At 39.6% G+C, this 20,611-nt stretch overlaps 1 protein-coding gene and 1 pseudogene across 1 annotated transcript; one reads left to right on the top strand and one right to left on the bottom strand.

The window, feature by feature from the left end:
* Window positions 1-230: 230 nt before the first annotated feature.
* On the bottom strand, window positions 231-1,588 carry LOC137089366 (uncharacterized; annotated as a pseudogene).
* A 1,228-nt stretch (window positions 1,589-2,816) lies between these two features.
* LOC137089847 (zinc finger protein 431-like) lies at window positions 2,817-3,758 on the top strand. The gene has a single exon (XM_067453416.1). It carries the CDS (start codon window positions 2,817-2,819, stop codon window positions 3,756-3,758), a length of 942 nt encoding a protein of 313 aa, XP_067309517.1.
* Window positions 3,759-20,611: the final 16,853 nt, after the last annotated feature.

The following is a 20,611-nucleotide window of genomic DNA, read 5'->3' as shown; positions in this document are numbered from 1 at the left end:
AGGGACTTACACCTCATGTGAAAAGAATAGCACTTACAAGTTTTTCTTAGTTAAAACTCTATTTGTCTTATCAATAATCACAACACCAGAAAGGGAACAATAACAATAAATTTACAGTTTTTTTTTTCTGGCTGAAAGATATATATATATAAAATATTTTAAAAAAGGAATATGTACAATTAAAAAAAAAAAAAACTGCAGGTAGCAGAGGTTTTACTTTTCATAGGGACTTAAACCTCATGTGGCAGTCGGATGAGTCTGGACCTCATGTTTGCTAAAGCAGCACATATGGTGAGAATCTTGTCCAAACGCGGGGTCATGAAGATGGGGACAGTTTGGAAATGCCCTCTCCACATGTATACGGACATTGGCCATTCGTCTAGTGCGCGTTACCGCCTCATTGGTCAATTGACCACGCTTGTGGGTAAAGGCAGGAATATTAAATTTCACCTTCCTTTCATGTAGTACATCTCGAATCATGAAATCCCTGTCAGCCATTACCTCATCACCAGGCCTTAGGGCCTCCAGAAACCCACTGTTTATAGTGATAAACTTGTCACTGCTTTTACCAGCATAGGCCTCTGATATAAACATTATCAGCCCATGAGGTGACACAGCAACAAGATATTTGGCAGGATTGGTTCCCTTGTAATGACTGAAAGTGGCACTCCTACAGTTAAGGTTTGTTGCTCTCTGAATAGCCGTTTCAGCACAATCGATGATGCAAGTGGTCTGGGGGTGGTTCTTTTTAAAGGATGGTGGCATGTTAGCACGTATAACACTTCTTGGCAGCCAGGCAACCATGGGTTCAAGCTGCTCACCCAATGTATCAATCCAGTGAGCAATCACCTTACTTACTTAACCTTTAGACACTTTAAAGCGCTTTGCCACATCCCTTTAAAGCGCTTTGCCACAACAGGAATACTACATGATGGTTTACTAAATGGCAACATCGTTTTCACCAAAGTAAAAAAATATACCAGACGCAGTCCTGTGTACAGCAGCGAGGTATCATCATCCAGGAGCATATCATCAGCCACAGTCTGACCCCCAGTCTGCGTCGATTTGGTCACGTGGTCCAACTTTGCCATGTGGCTGTGGTCAGTTTTTGTTAGGTCCTCCCATTGTGTTGCAGCATCTTTAAACTTCGGCTGGATGCACACTTCTAAAAGACAAACAGCATCAACTATAAATTTATATAGCCCACTAACACAGGACAGAGACATATATATCAACAGTCGAACTTATGCTGCAAACTTTAGCTAACCAGAAAAATATCAGGATACACTTACCATCCGATTGCGTGTCACTTATATTTCTGTCCAGTTTACGTCTCTTTTGCTGGGGAGGTTGCTCGTATCCCAACCAAAGTTCAGGGAAAGGGTTTTCCTCTGTGGGCTTTTTATCAATGAAGTGATAAGAAAAAACAAACAGTCTTTTGGGCGGATTCTTCAACTTCAAAGCCGCTAGCCACTTCCGAGATTCAACATCTGTTTTTTGTTTCTCATACAACGCATACGGGGGAGCACATCACATTGGCGCCTTGTAGATGGTTGATGGTCGAAACATTCTCCTTCCGACCAAACATTCAGCAATCGCCACGAGTTGTTTCAACCGCGAACAGCACAATATGTCCCGGAGCCGTGTCGGCGCGTAACAACATCCATAGTTTACTTTTTCTGCACGCTAACCAAAGAAAGTAAAAGACGCTAACTCGCTAACCGGAAATTCTTTGGCAGAGTGAAAGGATAATGGCGGCCCGCTAGCCTGACAAGCCAGACCCACATCAAGATGTTTGGTCTGGAAACTCACCATAGACAATCTCAATCCGAGGGGCGGGATAAACAGTTGTCTTTCAAACTCCCTCTGCACGCAATAGGATAGCGCTACACCAACCAGAGCAACGGAGGTGAAGCAGAGCTTGTTGATAGATTAAACATTCACCGTATCTGGTCGGCTAAACTCCGAACACATCTTCCCTTTTTAAGAATGACTTCAGTGCCGTTCTTTGTTCTTTTCTTAGAGAAAAGCTTAACTCCAAGGCTTCCAGAATCGCAGTCAAAGCTTATTCGAAAGTCCGCCGCCGTTCGCCAGTTTCTGTGTTTACTAGAAGCACGCAAACGCAACTCTGCCGTCGTCATTATGGCCCCGCCCGCCGACTCTATACACGATGTGATTGGCCCGTCCAGATTGTGAGGGATACAGCTCAGAAGGGTATTGAGAGTTCCTAGACGACACTTGTGGGCAGATTAAATTTGCTGCCGCTAGGGTGCGTCTAGATTTCTAGGCTAGCGGTCCGCCTATTTCACTCAGGAAACTCGTCTATAGAAATCAGCACATTTCCGAAAGACTGGGAATAGACGTACTGTAATAATGTTCAGTATTTTGAGTTTTTTTTTTTTTTTGAGCATTAAAGCATGTTAACCTTTTCTATTGTACCCAATAAACAAAATATTTTACTACAAAATTTTACTTTAACTTTTAAAAATAAAGTTGGAATTAATTGTATGAAATAATGTGTTGCATAATCACTTTTTTTCAGATCTGGTTCTCCATATCACATAGCAATGAGCTGTGACATTGTTGTAAATATGGAGTTTATTAAAGAGGAGAATGACGATATGAGAAATTCAGAAGCATGCAGAGTGAAATATGAAGATAATAAAGAACAAAGAGGTTGGTGTCCATTCTTGTTTTTTCATTTATGACTGCTGATGTGAATGTAACAAATTTTCTTATTAATAGAAAATTACTAATTACTGAATAGAGTTGTAGGCTGTTGTTACATATCCATTTTAATTTTAGACTTGATGAACATGCAAGAGAAAAGTGAAGAATGGAATGAAATGGAGAAGAAATGTCAGTATCAGGAATTTCATGATGCCGTATATGGAGGACTAAAAGGACAAGAACTACCTCAAAGAGCAAAAGCTAAAAAGTCTTTTAACTGCCCTCAATGTGGAAAGAGCGTCACAACTAAACAAAGCCTGAAGGATCACATAAGAGTCCACACTGGAGAGAAACCTTTCACATGCCTTCAATGTGGAAAGAGTTTCAAATATAAAACAACCATTCGGATTCACAAAAAAATTCACACTGGTGAGAAGCCGTTCACATGCCCTCAGTGTGGAAAGAGTTTCTCACAGAAAGGAGCTTTTGAGAGACACATAAGAATTCACACTGATGAGAGGCCATTTAAATGTGATCAGTGTGAAAAGAGTTTCAAATGGCCAAGAAGTCTTCAAATTCATAAGCTCATTCACTCTGGAGAAAAGCCATTTAATTGTGATCAGTGTGATAAGAAGTTTGTTCAGGAATCAGATTTAAAGGGCCACAAAAGAGTTCACACAAAAGAGAAGCCTTACTTGTGTTTTATTTGTGGTAGAACGTTTGCATGGCCAGGACGTTTTAAAGACCATCAGAAAATACATGCTGGTGTGAAAGAGTGTTTGTGCTCTGATTGTGGTAAATCTTTTACTACAGCCACTGAGTTGAAAGTGCACCGAAGGATCCACACTGGAGAAAGGCCTTACACGTGTTCATATTGTGAAAAGAGTTTCAAGCAATTAGGAGGCCTACAAGGACATGAGAGAATTCACACTGGGGAGAAGCCATATCAATGCCGTCACTGTGGCAAGAGATTTGGCCATTCCAGAAGTGTACAGATTCACAGTAAGAAGTATTGCCCAAAATTAAATGGAATGTCAGTACAATTGGAGATACAAGATAATAAGAGCACAGATATAAACAATTGCTGAATTGTTGCCCTTGTTTTACATTATCCTGTTATTTGTGAATTTAATTTACTGACCTGCAAGCCACATGACTAGGTGTACAGGTGCTGGTCATATGATTAGAATATCATCAAAAAGTTGATTTCACTAATTCCATTCAAAAAGTGAAACTTATGAAAATCCCATGTTAAGTATCTCAGAAAATTAGAATAGTGTGAAAAGGTCCAATATTGAAGATACCTGGTGCCATGCTCTAATCAGCTAATTAACTCAAAACACCTGTAGAGGCCTTAAATGGTCTCTCAGTCTAGTTCTGTAGGCTACATAATCGTACGGAAAACTGCTGACTTGACAGTTGTCCAAAAGACAACCATTGAAACCTTGCGCAAAGAGGGCAAGACACAAAAGGTCATTGCAAAAGAGGCTGGCTGTTCACAGAGCTCTGTGTCCAAGCACATTAAAGGTGGGGTAGTGTTATTTCAAAACCGTTTTAGAAAAATGACTCTGGCCGAGTGGAATAACAAACTTGTAGCCAATCAGCAGGTTAAGGGGCGTGTCTATGGTGAGAAGAGAGGTTCAGTGCGCATCATTATTCAAAACACACGAGTCACACAGAACGGACATTAGCCAAGAAAGAACTAATATATGCTGGCTTTTGCTTGAATATGCTCGTGTGTCATATTCGCTTGTATGTCCGTTTGCGATCGTATTGTGGCTTACTTCAACGATGATAAAGACGTGTTAGTTAATTTCCACACCGTATGGAGCATCTAAATCCCCTCAGTGTTTCAAGGTTTCAAGCGCCAGCTCACAAAATGTGTCCGACAGGTAAGATACTATACTCCTAATATATGTTTGTTTCTTCTTTTCATCTATGTAACCCATCCGGTCATAATTGTAATATGTCGTTAGCTGGACTATCGAGGTCATACTAACGTTATCGAGTTGTTCATGAGAACTGTTTGTGTTTTGTGATCGCTATAACTCTAATCTGGTCATAATTGTAATATATCGTTTGCTGGACTGTCGGCTCGTATTCTATCGAGTTGTCATAAGAATGGTTTGTGTTTTTTTGATGGAAGGGGTGACTTTTTCATTGACTATTCTACCTGGATTAGTTACACACAGATTCTGCCATAGTCGTTGCCTGGGTTACGTATGTGTGGGGCGGAGCTATCACAATAGGGCAGATACCCTTTTGGGGGGTAGGGGCGTGTTTGTTTTGGTGATTTGAAATATCAACAACGGTTTCCAGATAGCACTTACCCCCCATTTAATATAGAGGTGAAGGGAAGGAAAAGATGTGGTAGAAAAAACTGTACAAACAATAGGGATAACCGCACCCTGGAGAGGATTGTGAAACAAAACCCATTCAAAAATGTTGGGGAAATTCACAAGGAGCTGGAGTTAGTGCTTCAAGAATCACTTACGCAGTACGCACAGACATATGCAAGACATGGGTTTCAGCTGTCGCATTCCTTGTGTCAAGTCACTCTTGAACAACAGACAGCGTCAGAAGCGTGTCGCCTGGGCTAAAGAAAAATAAGACTGCTGAATGGTCCAAAGTTATGTTCACTGATGAAAGTAAATTTAAACTTTACTTTGAAATCAGAGCCCCAGAATCTGGAGGCAGAGAGGAGAGGCACAAAATCCACGTGGCTTGAGGTCTAGTGTAAAGTTTCCACAGTCAGTGTTTTCTGAGGTCCAAGGTCAACGTATCTGTATACCAGGAAGTTTTAGACCTTACCACTTCATGCTTCCTGCTGCTGACCAACTTTATGGAGATGCAGATTTCATTTTCCAACAGGACTTGGCCCTGCACACAGTACCAAATCAACCACTACCTGGTTTAAGGATCATGCTATCCCTGTTCTTAATTGATCAGCAAACTTGCCTGACCTTAAAGAAACACTCCACTTTTTTTGAAAATAGACTCATTTTCCAAGTCCCTTAGAGTTAAACAGTTGAGTTTCACTGTTTTTGAAACCATTCAGCCGATCTCTGTATCTGGCGGTAGCACTTTTAGCTTTTATCATTGAATCATATTAGACTATAGTTACATCGTGTACTGACCAATGAAAAATGAAAAGTTGCTATTTTTTTAGACCGTTATAGCAAGGACCTATTTTCTCATTCCTGCGTAGGAAATTTGTGGCCGTCATAGGTGCAGCTGCGCATGCCTTATAACCATGGAGATGTTTGTGAGAGACTATTCAGAAGATATTTACTTTGGTGCAGATCCCGAACTGTATAATAACAGTTACACTGAAGATGAGCTTTTGAAATGTGAAAGAGAACATGTGACTGAACAGACTGGAGCAGAAGGGACAAGGAGAGCAGATTCAAACTGGTGAGTCAGAGAAGCAACATGACATCATGACTTTGCGTAAACATACACGGCACTTTCTAAAGGCAAGTGGCGTGTTATCTATACGGATTTTGAGCTATCCGCGCGTATGTCTACACCGTGTGATTCCGTGTGTATATCTACGCCTAAACCAAGCATCATCTCCGAGTGTATGTCTACGCCATGTGATTCTGCCAACCTGATCTCACAGAATTAATATTTATAGCCTAATTTTATATTTTGGAGCAACTAACTCCACTCCTACCCAGTCTCAACAATATAAAACACGTAACAGGGAAATAAATGTACAGTCACATGTATTTATTGCAAAAACGGATCAAAAAACAGTATAAGTATTAACTCATGTTGCATTCCAGGTTAGTGCAACATGAGTTAATGATACACAAGACGGCAAGTTTAGAATGACGCACGAGAGCTAATGGCATTTTACAATCAAAGCTGGCGTAATGACACAATTGGTCACAAGACACGACAGCCAATGCTGTCAAACCTGACCTGACGTTTCTTCCGGCGGCAATATTCAAAATTTATTATTAATCTTTGGCGGATGGACTAGATGGTCTGATCGCTTTTGGGGATTTTCTTCACACAAATAAATCGTTTGGCTTCGGAACACTTGGGAGTATTTGTACTTTCTGAGTAAATAGTGCCTGCAGTCGTATCTGCCTGTTATCCTGTTTTTTTATAATACACAAATGGGTAGGTTTAGGGAAGAGTTTGAGTTACGCGTTCAAAATGTGTCTGAATATGTGTGTGTGTCCACAAGGAAAATTCTTATATTTGTATTAAAGTTATTAAACTATATGTTTGGTCTCCTCATTTGTTAGTCCCTTTGAATAAAAGCGTCTGCTAAATGATCAAATGTAAAGAACAACTATTCTAGTTGTTTAACTATGTAATTTGGTAACTAAGTTAAACCCTAAAGCTCATGGTTTGCATAGATAACATTATACAACGATTGTGTGTGACACAGTGAAAGCTGTGTGACACTGACAAAAAGCAAAAGTTAGAATAAATGTAATGTGATTTGTTTACCGGTATGTTCCTTTTGTCATCATTAATAGTCTATTTTGTGCCAATTCACTTTAAAAGAGTTAATGTTTTAGTGAACTTGAGTTTGCAAATTGCTCTAATGTAGTTAAAATATAGCTAAAATATAAACTTCTATAAATTTGCATTCATGTAACTGCAACATATATGAATCTAAATGATGTACAATATTACAATTTTGTAATAGAAAGTAAGTAACTATATAAGAATATATTGTTATATTCTGTTATATAAAGGCATGGATGACAATTTCAAGGGAACGCTTAGAAAGAAATGGTTTAATTTTTGAAAGAAGACAGAGATGAAAGAAACTAGAACCAACAACTGAGTTAATTTGTTTGTCAAATGATTAGTATCGAATGTAACCCCAAGATTTAGCAGAGCAGATTGACTGAAGATCAAATTGGTGGTGTGCTTTAGCATTGGGGGGACCAAAAATAATGATTTCTGTTTTATTGGAATTTAAAAAGAGGAAGTTAGAAGAGAGCCACGATTTTATCTCATTTAAACAAGCGTGTAGGGTATTTAAAGTGTCTAAAGAGTTTTTCTTAGACACAGGCACATAAATTTGCAGATCATCTGCATAACAATGGAAAGATACATCATACTTCTTAAAAATACAGCCCAAAGGAAGGAGGTATAGGGAAAAGAGCATAGGACATAAAATCGAGCCCTGAGGAACTCCACAGGTTACATGCCCCAGAGATGAAGTGAAACTACCAATTTTAACAGTAAACCTGCGATTTGTCAAAAAGGATTTACACCAGTGTAGGACTTCAACACATAACCCACATAATGTTCTAGCCGAGAAAGAGTTTCATGATCTATAGTATCAAAAGCTGCCCGATCACACATAAATGCGTATAAATAGTACGAGTGTGCAATGTCGTGGAATGTATACGCCAAAACTCATTTTGGCGTGCTAATGATACGCTGTTTTTCGCGTGCATATGATACGCACTTTATGGCGTATATATGACACGCTCTTGGGTAGGTTTAGGGTGGTGAGGTGGGGGGTTCGTATGTATAATACGCCATAAAATGCATGTCATATGCTCGCGAAAAACAGCGTGCCATAGACACGCCAAAATGAGTTTTGGCGTATACATTCCACGACATTGCACACTCGTACTATTTATACGCATTTTTGTGAGAATACCCTGATCTAACATAACCAAAATCACAGAATCACCCAAGTCTGTAGCCATTAAAATATCATTAAGAACTTTTACTAGAGCTGTCTCAGTACTATGTAGTGCTTTGAAGCCTGTTTGAAAAATCTCATATATGTGATTATCATCTATATAAGACTGAAGTTGACTAAGCACAAGCTTTTTCACTAGTTTAGACAGAAAAGACAACACAGAAATTGGACAGTTATTTGATAGAATAGAAGACTCAAGATTAGTAAAAAAGAAAAAAAAAAGGAGTTACCGTAGCTGTTTTTAAACTATCTGGGATTTCTCCAGATTTCAAGCATTTATTTAAAAATGTGACCAGCTCTGGAGCTATTGCATCAAGTATTACCAAAATTTGTTCCACAATATTGTTTTTAAAGTTTTTTTTACAGTTTTTTTTTTTTTTTTTTTGAAGCGATGATAACTAAATAAGTAAATACTTTTCAGTTTGAAAATAAGGTATCTTGCTTTGTGAATAGGATATTTACCCATCAATTACCCACCCATTTATTTGGTACAAATAGTCATGCACTAATGTAATGTATATATAGCCTATTTATACATTTATTATTGTTGTTATTATTATTATACGCCTATTATTATTAGATGCAGTATATTGTTGTTATTGTTATTTTTTCATAGTATTTAAACCAAATATTTATTCTTCCAAATTTCAGTACCAAAGGCAAATTGCAAAGGTCAACCCCAGTGTGCCAGTACTTCAAATTTACTTTGAAGAAATTATGGACACAAAGACTGACTTCAGACTGTCCCGAGATGCCATATCTATGTTGATTAGACCAGGGGTTCCCAAACTTTTCCATGACAAGGCCCCCCAAATTCCACCAGGTTCTGGCCAAGGCCCCCCTTTTGCACGGTGTTATTGAACCCATCGACAAAACTACACCAAATGTAAATAAATAAATAAAACACCTAGGTGAACATCCATTGAACTTTATTAGTGTTGCAATAATAACATTTGTATGTCAGATCTTCATATATGGTACAGTAATTTCAACATTGTATCTGTGTGTCAGTAAATGTAAAAAGAAAAATCTTAGAGGGTGTGTGTGTGAGAGAGAGAGAGAGAGAGAGAGAGAGAGAGAGAGAGAGAGAGAGAGAGAGAGAGAGAGAGAATTAATGGGATGGGTGGGCCTGGTGGCTCCTACACAGTTTGTCAAGTATGGGCTTTATGTCTGTCAGTGTAACACGCATGTGACTCTGTGTTTTGTTTTAAGTACTTTAAAAGCTGAAAAGCCAGACTCACACAAATAAGTGGTTGCAAAAGGAAGAAGGCATTTCAGAGCATTCTCAGCTAGGATGGGGAAGTCTTTTCTTACATACAGTCTTGTTCAAAATAATAGCAGTACAATGTGACTAACCAGAATAATCAAGGTTTTTAGTATATTTTTTTATTGCTACGTGGCAAACAAGTTACCAGTAGGTTCAGTAGATTGTCAGAAAACAAACAAGACCCAGCATTCATGATATGCACGCTCTTAAGGCTGTGCAATTGGGCAATTAGTTGAAAGGGGTGTGTTCAAAAAAATAGCAGTGTCTACCTTTGACTGTACAAACTCAAAACTATTTTGTACAAACATTTTTTTTTCCGGGATTTAGCAATCCTGTGAATCACTAAACTAATATTTAGTTGTATGACCACAGTTTTTTAAAACTGCTTGACATCTGTGTGGCATGGAGTCAACCAACTTGTGGCACCTCTCAGCTGTTATTCCACTCCATGATTCTTTAACAACATTCCACAATTCATTCACATTTCTTGGTTTTGCTTCAGAAACAGCATTTTTGATATCACCCCACAAGTTCTCAATTGGATTAAGGTCTGGAGATTGGGCTGGCCACTCCATAACATTAATTTTGTTGGTTTGGAACCAAGACTTTGTCCATTTACTAGTGTGTTTTGGGTCATTGTCTTGTTGAAACAACCATTTCAAGGGCATGTCCTCTTCAGCATAGAGCAACATGACCTCTTCAAGTATTTTAACATATGCAAACTGATCCATGATCCCTGGTATGCGATAAATAGGCCCAACACCATAGTAGGAGAAACATGCCCATATCATGATGCTTGCACCTCCATGCTTCACTGTCTTCACTGTGTACTGTGGCTTGAATTCAGAGTTTGGGGGTCGTCTCACAAACTGCCTGTGGCCCTTGGACCCAAAAAGAACAATTTTACTCTCATCAGTCCACAAAATGTTCCTCCATTTCTCTTTAGGCCAGTTGATGTGTTCTTTGGCAAATTGTAACCTCTTCTGCACATGCCTTTTTTTAACAGAGGGACTTTGCGGGGATTCTTGAAAATAGATTAGCTTCACACAGACGTCTTCTAACTGTCACAGTACTTACAGGTAACTCCAGACTGTCTTTGATCATCCTGGAGGTGATCATTGGCTGAGCCTTTGCCATTCTGGTTATTCTTCTATCCATTTTGATGGTTGTCTTCCGTTTTCTTCCACGTCTCTCTGGTTTTGCTCTCCATTTTAAGGCATTGGAGATCATTTTAGCTGAACAGCCTATCATTTTTTGCACCTCTTTATAGGTTTTCCCCTCTCTAATCAACTTTTTAATCAAAGTACGCTGTTCTTCTGAACAATGTCTTGAACGACCCATTTTCCTCAGCTTTCAAATGCATGTTCAACAAGTTGTGGCATTCCGACGGGAGGGGTTACAGATTTATTTCAGCGACTACGCCACCCTGGAAATTCGCCAGGGACGATACCAAGTAAATTCTCTTTTGTTAAGACACCACAGGTTTGTTATCTATATGGGTGAAGAGACGCAGGTCGCATGTATGGAAAATTACTACTTTATTGTATCAATCTTGAATAAAAGACAACTTCAGAGCAGGAGTCGCCAATCTGCATCCGACACATACACACACACAATACAAATAATACAAAATGACCAGAAGCGGAGGTATCTGGAGGGTTGGGCCCACTGTCCAATTTAGAACGTTCCCGTGATACAATACACGCCCATACCACACGTGAAGATTGGATACAAGAAAACACAGCACTAAGTGTGAACACCACACTATGGCAGTAGGACGTCACCCTCCAGAAACTCTCAGCTCCTGTAACAAAACAAAAACACAAAGAAAGAATCTGAACAGACACCAAAAATAACAATACAAAATGAAACATTAACAATTGAAAATATCCCTAAATTAAATTAAAGACAAATTCACACTTAACATTCACTCGGACTTCTGGCAGTCCAGTTACAATGTCAGAGTGAGGTGACATGCGTTGACTGAATGCACACAGTACTGACATACAGCCACTAGAATCAAACAGGTGGCAGTCGGCAGAAACAGATCGGCCAGCAAGGCCGCTCAGACCTCAAAGGCGATAATCTCAGAAACAGTTACTATTAAGATGATGAAACTGAACAGCACCGAAATGAAACTGTGGTAACAGCAGACATTCAGGAAAACCGAGTGGCAATAAAACAGTCGGACTTGTAATAGCAACAAAACAGCAACGCGAGCTCAAACGCGTTTCATGCAGGAGATCGTCACCCCAGCATCATCTATGCCGAGCGTCCGTGAAGGAACGGATTCTCCTGCTAAAACAACAATTGGTTAGCTCACTAAATTGAAACGTTAGTCAAAAAGGTTTAACCATACATACCGAGTGATTGTCACGGAAATGCATAGCTGTACAATTACTCACAGCACGAATCACCGCGGCTCATGTTTACATTAAAACCACTGGAATTAAATGAACGAAAGTTACCACAAACAACATATTAACATGGACAAACAATAGCATTTAGCTTACCTACACATAACAAAAGCCTGCACGCACACGTCACCACAGAGCTGCAGACCAAACATTCCCTCACTAAATGGTGGCACGCCCTCGCCCTCGCCCTGGGGGCGGAGCTTGAAATTACGCACCCTCAGGTAGGACCCAGGGTTTTAAATAGACAGGTCTCAAATGCTGATAGGCTATAACTAAATACAGGGGAGGGATCTTACTCACCCTGCTACAAAGTGTTGGCTTCATCCTTAAATAGGGGCCACCTGATTCACACCTGTTTCTTCAAAAAATTGATGACCTCAGTGATTGAATGCCACACTGCTATTTTTTTGAACACACCCCTTTCAACTAATTCAACTAATTGCCCAATTGCACAGCCTTAAGAGCCTGCATATCATGAATGCTGGGTCTCATTTGTTTTCTGAGAATCTACTGAACCTACTGGTAACTTGTTTGCCACGTAGCAATAAAAAAATATACGAAAAACCTTGATTATTCTGGTTAGTCACATTGTACTGCTATTATTTTGAACAATACTGTACATCCAGTAGTTAGAGAGGGAAAGAGACTCAAATTTCATTTTTAAGTCCCAGGAAGAAGTCATCTCAATCAGCTCCTCCTGTGATTTTAAGTCCAGACAAGAGCCTAAATCAGGGGCAAATGGGTTTCTTACCCAGTTTAGTTGGGTGCTGTCAAGGTCAGGGAAATATTCTCTGAAATATCCGTGGAGGTGCTCCAGGTGGGATTGTATCAGTGGAGAAATGGTGTCCAACTCACCCCCAGATGAAAGCAGCTCTTGGTGTAATAGTGGGAACATTTCTGTAATTCTCTCCTTGAGCTTGTTTGACCACAGCGTAATCTTCAGAGAAAAAGCACGCACTTTGTCTTGCATATGGACTATGTGTGTGTCACGCCCTTGCATGCTTTGGTTTAGCACATTCAGATGACAAAAAATGTCAGCCATATATGCAAGTTTGAGAATCCAGGCTGCATTTTTAAAACGGTGGACCAGCTGATGTTTTTCAGACAAGAGAAACTCTGCAATCTCCCTCCGCAACTCATACATGCGGTTCAAAACTGCCCCCCGTGAAAGCCAGCGTACGTTTGAGTGAAGCAGCAATCCATCAAAACGGGCTCCCATTTCTTTACACAGAAGAGCAAACAGTCTGTGTTTTAAGGGGCGTGCTTTAATTAAGTTTACTACGTGTATTATGTCCTGTAGTACCAGATTAAGCTCATCATCCTACCGTTTAGCCACCAGAGCTTCTCGATGGAGCATACAGTGCGTGAACGCCGCATTCAGGGCCTTCTGTTTGATGAGAGCCGTCACCCCACTGTTCTTCGCAGTCATATCCGCGGCCCCGTCAGTACACACACCCACGCAACGAGACCAGTCAAGTCCATTTGAATCAATATATTCGTCCAGCACTTGAAAAATCTCTTTCCAGGTGGTTCTGCTTTCAAGTTCTTTACAAAACAGTAATTCCTCAACGAACATTTCTTGGGAAATGAATCGTATGTACACAAGTAACTGGGAAGCGTTAGCCACATCCGTACTTTCATCAAGCTGCAGTGCAAAACATTCGCTAGCTCTCACCTGGTCCAGCAGTTGAGCAGACACATCCTCATTCATGTCTCTAATACGTCTGCTCACAGTGTTATCAGAGAGTGGTACAGCGTCAATTTTCTTGGCAGAATCCTATATCATATAGCATTGTCGCTATATGATAAATTAAAATAAGCTGATAACATCACTGTTTTCTCCAGTACGACTGTACAGCCAAATCTAATTTTGTCGCAATATTATCCTGTTTGACACTGTGAAGCTGCTTTGACACAATCGTGATTGTAAAAGCGCTATATAAATAAAGTTGATTGATTGATTGATCCTCACCCAGTAACTCTTTAACAATGTCTTTGGTAGCTGGTAGTATCAAATCTTCCCCAATTGCGTGCGGCTTCTTAGCTCGCGCAATGTGAAAGGAGGCCAAAAATGATGCCCTCAATACTCTCTCAGGAACGGTAGCTTGCCGCATGAATGTTGCTGACTGCCTGTTCAAATGTTCTTCCTTTCTTTTAAAAAAGTCTATTGGTTTTTCGGCCTCTGCTGGATGCTTCTGATTCAGGTGACGTTGAAGTTTTGATGGTTTTAAGCATTCGTTGGAGAGCGCATTTGGGGCACTCGTGTCCATTTTTCTGGATGACGCAGGTAAATCCATACTTTATGTATGCTGCCTCATACCTACAGGTCTTATTTGGCCAGGAGTTTGTTTTCTGATTTTTTTTATCTGAGGTTTCGATAGCTGGCTCGTCAGGTTTTTTTCCTTTTTAAAAATCGCTCCATGTTGATAAAGTTTTGACATAGAGCTAGCCAGCTTATTAACATTTAATTAATAGCTGAAACACTGAGCACTGGCGGTTGTTACCAAGGCAACACTGACAGATAACGTGATGTTGTACCCAGCCAATCAGAAAGATTAGCATTAAAAGTTTAATGCTCAGATGTCAACAAATTATTATAATATTATTTCATAAAAATACTCATAATAATATAACTATTTATATATAATTTTTTTATTTTATTTTTTTTATTTTATTTTTTGCTTTTTTCACTTTGAAAACCACTGTATTAGACTACTTGGCATTAAAAAGAGGCATGGCTGGAATCCTGTAGTTGAGGTGCTTGTGTTTCTCTATTGGCTTGGGCACGGGGCTGCTTATAGTGTTGTGTCATGTTTGTTCTCCATTCCAAAGGCCAGTGTCTTTCGGATCGTCCATTCAGTTGCCTTTAAAGTTTTAGCTCTACAAACCAAGTGTATACGATTTCTTAAACCTCACAACTTTGACAAAGTTGGAGAAGGATTTGCCAGACTGGCCCATAGCCATTTTTCAAAAAGTGTGTGAGTGCCATTGATGGGTGCCATGTTAGGATAAAAAAAACTGTGGGACCAGATGTACAAGATTACTTCAATCGAAAGCTCTTTTATTCTATTCAATTACAGGCCATGTGACAGCAATGGATTTTTTCTGGACACTTTTGCTGGGTATTCAGGATCAGTCCATGACACAAGAGTACTGAAAAACAGCCCAGTATACACACAAGCTCTCTATCCACCTGCAGGATATTTTATTGTAGGTGATGGTGGTTATCCTTGCATTGAACATCCCAATGCGTTATGACACCATTTAAAGAACCTCTGAGGAATGCCATTGAGGGATGTTTTAATGCCCATGTTTCAAAAGCCAGATGTTTAATTGAGAGAGCATTTGGGATGATGAAGACAAGGTGGCGTAGTCTCTTTTTTAAGTCCCTTGAAGTTGTCTCACATTTTGTCCCTGAAGTCATCACATTTTGTACTGTATTGCATAATACAAAAGCCTTGGGGTTGGGAACTTGGAGTATCCTGGACCTGAAGCAGCAGAAAATGATGTAGGACCACCTCCTCAAATGGGTCCTTAAATTTTAATTGTTTCATAATAAATTGATGACATTTTTATTTATTTAAGGAAAAATGTGCTAAACATGTAAATAGTTCAATGTTTAAAACTGTAGAGGTAATTACATTCAGACTATTTTTTTTTTGTGTGTGTGTGTGTGTGTGTGTGTGTGTGTGTGTGTGTGTGTTCTTTTTAATGAAAACTTCGCAGTGTAAATAGTAAAATTATTTCAGAATATTTCTAATTCAAGAAAACATGCAAAGTATGAAGTCACAAATTAAAGTTCCACATTAAACAAATTCTCTTAAATTGCTTTTTTTCTCATCAATAAGAACTGCAATTACTGTAACTATCCAAGAAATAAACCATAATTGGGAGAAAAAACTTCTTAAATCTCCTTTTATGACAGCAACACATCAATTAATAAAAACTAAATATTATGCAAATACTGAATAATGGCAACAGTCCTTGTTCCTTTTTTTTTTAGTATTGCATTGCTAGTGCTTAGAACTGTCAGCCAGCCTTTCTACACTCTTAAAATGGATGTGTTAAAAACAACACAACCTGTGTTATATCTTAACATGTATTGACACGTATCTGCTACTATAATTTACCTTGCTTTCTTGCAGTGTCACCTCTGTTTCCAACACGATCTCATGGTCATACGTATAAATAGTACGAGTTTGCAATCTCGTGGAATGTATACGCCAAAATGAGTTTTGGCGTGCGTATGGTACGCGGTTTTTCGCGTGCATATGATACGCACTTTATGGCGTGCATATGACACGCTCTTGGGTAGGTTTAGGGTGGTGGGGTGGGGGGTTCGTATGCATAATACGGCATAAAGTGCGTATCATATGCACGCGAAAAACCGCGTACCATAAGCACGCCAAAACTCATTTTGCAACGAGATTGCAAACTCGTACTATTTATACGCATTTTCGTGAGATCCGTCTCCTGTTTCCAAGGAAGATTTCTGTTGGCTTGATAAAATAGTGATTTTCAGCAAAATACTTGGTCATTTTGTATGGGGTATCAACTTCCTCAAACATATTTAGTCCTCTTTCGAATAATGCAACAAATGCTGCTGCACAGCTTTGGTAGTCAGAAGTGCTGCAATTACTGGAGTCATCAAAATTAGTCTCTAGAACATCAACAGCAGCAGAGCAAGATGCAGATGAGAAGTCCTCACTCATGCTGGGGTCAGAGTCTTGTTCTAAATGTACTGGGTTTACAGCTTGAGCATGCTCTCTATTGAGATGTTTAGCATAAGAATTGAAGTTATGGTATGTTCGTTGACAGTTGTTTTGACTACAAAAAATTGAATAATCCTGTCCATCAGAAAGTGCATGGACATGCCTTAGAAGACTTAAAAGTTTCCGGATGTCTTTTGATGTTGATTTTTTGCACTTTGGAAATAAATACATGGTGGTACAATTTAGGAAAGTGCTTGAAGCTTTGAAATAAGCTCTACAACTTTAGATCTCTTCCCACCAGAGAAAGAAATGAAAGAGAGATTTGAGTTGGACAGGATACTCTACATTGCAAACCCAATACATTTTGAACAGCTTGTCGATGGCACACGTCAGACTGTTATCCTCAAGTGGAATGGTGACTTTGTCATTCTCGGCCACAATGATGTATTGCGCTGTAGAACTTGGGGCTCTTAAACAGACAATGTGGGGTTGATGGCTTTCCACCATAGTCTGGGAATTATCCAGGAGGCTGGAGATGCTGGTTCCAGCCTGTAAAAATAAAAGTACATTTTATAAAATCCATTATCAATTTTATTGACGTGACTGAAGTTTCTCTAATCATCATTCAGATAAAAGTTTGCTTCAAGAATGACAACACTGCTGACGTGATTTTATCACTAGCACACCCTAAGCACATGTCAGCTTTTCGTATTATCTGCAAGGCATATTGGCATATTGGCATATTTTTTCAAATTTTGGGTGAACTATTCCTGTAGCTTTACCGTTTTGGACCAGTGCATTTAATTTGAGAATGCAAATACAGAATAAAAGATCGGCCTCCCCAGGGTCCTAATGCCCATTCAGTATTAAATAAAAGGAAAATACACAAATAACCTTAAGATACTTGGCCAAAATGAGTTAAAAGAATATCTGCAAAAATCTAATATCATGCATACCTCAAAAACAAAACAAAATTAAAACAGTATAGTTTTAAGCAAATCAGAGTCATAATTTAAAAAATATCACAAAGTGCTTGTACAGAAAACTAACAAACAAAAATAAAGCTAACATATAAGGACTATTAAATCGCTTACAGGCTTGATGTCCAAGAGATAAGCAACGGCCGACTTGGTACTGTATTTGGCCCACCCTTTGCTCCTTCCTGATACAGTTGGGGGCAGCAATGTAATAAGAGTTTGAAGAGCTCTGTTACATGAATCTGTAGTATGATAGAAAAACACAAAATATAATGACATTTTTCATGGCTGACTTTAAACTCCAACCTTGCCTTCAGAGAACTACTAAACTAATGGTATCCTACAGTGGCCAAGAAAGCTCAACGCACTGCAAATAAGAAAACACATGCAAACATAAAAAAAAACAGCAAATAAAAAAAAAACATCTTCATCAATTTGCCAAAACAACAACTAAGTTATGCAAACCTTTTGTTGACTACTTGGACCAGCTTCATGTGTGTTCTTTGGAGAAACCTTCCTAATTTTTTAAAATAAATAAATAAGGGCAGTTAAAATATGTTCACGTATACTTGTAATTATGTATACACAAGTCCTCCATGAACATACATTCTGTTGATGACTTGGACTGGCTGCATCAACATCCAATTTTTCAACCTTAAAAGAACAACAAATGTAACAAGAAGTACAATAATAAAGATATGAAATATTTGACAACATGACGCTTGATGACAGTGTCAGTCACAACAACACGTGCAGATCCTGCAGATGACATGACATGGCATGACATGACAGCTCTAAATGTCACTTTAACAGCACATATTCCAGCTCAACCGCTAATAAAGCTGACACACACACGGATACAATCAGGGACCGAGTGTCACACAACTCACCTAATCAGTGATGTGTTGTGGAGTGTAAACCCGTCCAGCAGAAGCCGAGCTCAGACATCGACTGTAATGATGGACTTCTGCTCATGGACAGTATAACCCCTGCTGGAGATTGTGCTGGAAGCTCCGGGGGGAGACCACACCGGTATCCCCCTCCTTTGGGCGCGCCACTCACACACACACCACATTCGCTCGTATCGCAGAGACCCGGCTGGGATCAAACCAGCAACCTCTGAACCCATGAGGCAGGGCTCATACCTGTGAGCCACAGATCTCTTGTCTCAACATGTGAAGGAACTTATACTTCACTGTTATCCTGAGAGTTTCCAATAAAGCAGTTAAAACGAGATTTGAACCCGTGTCTTCATCACAGCCTCGTCCTCAGAGAGTGTGTGTTTATCATGGATCTTGTGACAGTGACTGGTTTTCAGGACATCTTGTCTAATGAGAAGAGTTTAAAGTCAGCAATACAGTCCCTGACAAAAGTCTTGTCGCTTGTGTACAAATTGACCTAAAGGGCCTCTGAAATATTTTTCTAATCAAGATTTTTTTACAAGAAATGGCTCATTTTAATCCCACCAGCTTTTGTGATAATGTTTCAGTGAAAAACTAAACTTTCAAAAAGAATTCTAATATTCACAGCTTGGTAAAGCCCATTGGGTCAATTTTTGCAAAGACATAAGTGTTGTCGCCTTGTCATATGAGCTTCACCTTTGACTAATAATGGATCAATCAGGTCTCAAGTGTGTATAAAAAGAACCCCACTACGCTAGACCTTCACATCAACTGCAACTAGACCTCTGCAAACATGCCTAAGATTCACCCAGAGACTAAAGTTTTGATTATCAAGAGGCTGAAGACCAGATCCACTGCTGATGTGGCAGACACCTTCAATGTGTCTCAGCGTCAAGTACAGAGGATAAAAAAAAGATTTGAAGAGACTGGAGACGTTTTTGACAAGCCCAGGTCAGGCAGACCCTGCAAGACAACTGCTCGAGAGGACCGTTTGTTGGCTTGAAAATCCAAGGCCAGCCCATTTTCCACTGCAGCAGAGCTCTACAAGACCTGGTCACCTGAAGTCCCTGTGTCAACCAGAACAGTTTGTCGGATTCTGTCTCGAAATGGCCTCCATGGTCGAATCAGTGCCCAGAAGCCAGCACTAAACAAAAGACAATTGAAAAACCGTGTGGCATTTGCCAAGGCCCACAGCCTGCTAAAAGGATGGACGCTGGAAAAGTGGCAGAAGGTGAATTTTTCAGATGAATCTTCTGTTGAATTACACCAGTCGCTGCAAATATTGCAGGAGACCTACTGGAGCCAGAATGGATCCGAGATTCACCCAGAAAACAGTGAAGTTTGGTGGCGGAAAAATCATGGTCTGGGGTTACATCCAGTATGGGGATGTGCGAGAGATCTGCAGGGTGGAAGGCAACATCAATAGTCTAAAATACCAAGAAATCTTTGCTACCTCTTATATTCCCAACCATAAAAGAGGCCAAATTCTGCAGCAGGACGGTGCTCCATCGCATACTTCCATCTCCACATCAAAGTTCCTCAAGGCGAAGAAGATCAAGATGCTCCAGGATTGGCCAGCCCAGTCACCAGACATAAACATCATTGAACATATGTGGGGTAGGATGAAAGAGGACGCATGGAAGACGAAACCAAAGAATATTGATGAACTCTGGGAGGCATGCAAGACTGCTTTCTTAGCTATTCCTGATGACTTCATCAATAAATTGTATGAATCCTTGCCAAACCGCATGGATGCAGTCCTTCAAGCTCATGGAAGTCATACAAGATATTAAATTTGGATCTCACAGCACCACAACTTAATTTGCTGACATATTTTTGTATTTGCTTTAAATTTGTTCAATTTCTGCATAGGCGACAAAACTTTTGTCTTGCCAAAATTTGACCTTTCCGTCTTGAGTAAATGATAAATATTTTTTCTGTGTACATTATTTTTTCAGTGCATTAAATATCATTTAGGAG

The sequence above is a fragment of the Pseudorasbora parva genome, chromosome 9 (assembly GCF_024679245.1).
Source record: "Pseudorasbora parva isolate DD20220531a chromosome 9, ASM2467924v1, whole genome shotgun sequence".
Classification (NCBI taxonomy): Eukaryota; Metazoa; Chordata; class Actinopteri; order Cypriniformes; family Gobionidae; genus Pseudorasbora; species Pseudorasbora parva.
Note: the sequence above shows the minus strand (reverse complement) of the source record. Positions and strands in the feature narration are given on the sequence as shown.

Excerpts from the sequence above, each read along its gene's own strand:
- LOC137089847 (XM_067453416.1), top strand. The coding sequence starts at position 2,817 with ATGCAAGAGAAAAGTGAAGAATGGAATGAAATGGAGAAGAAATGTCAG.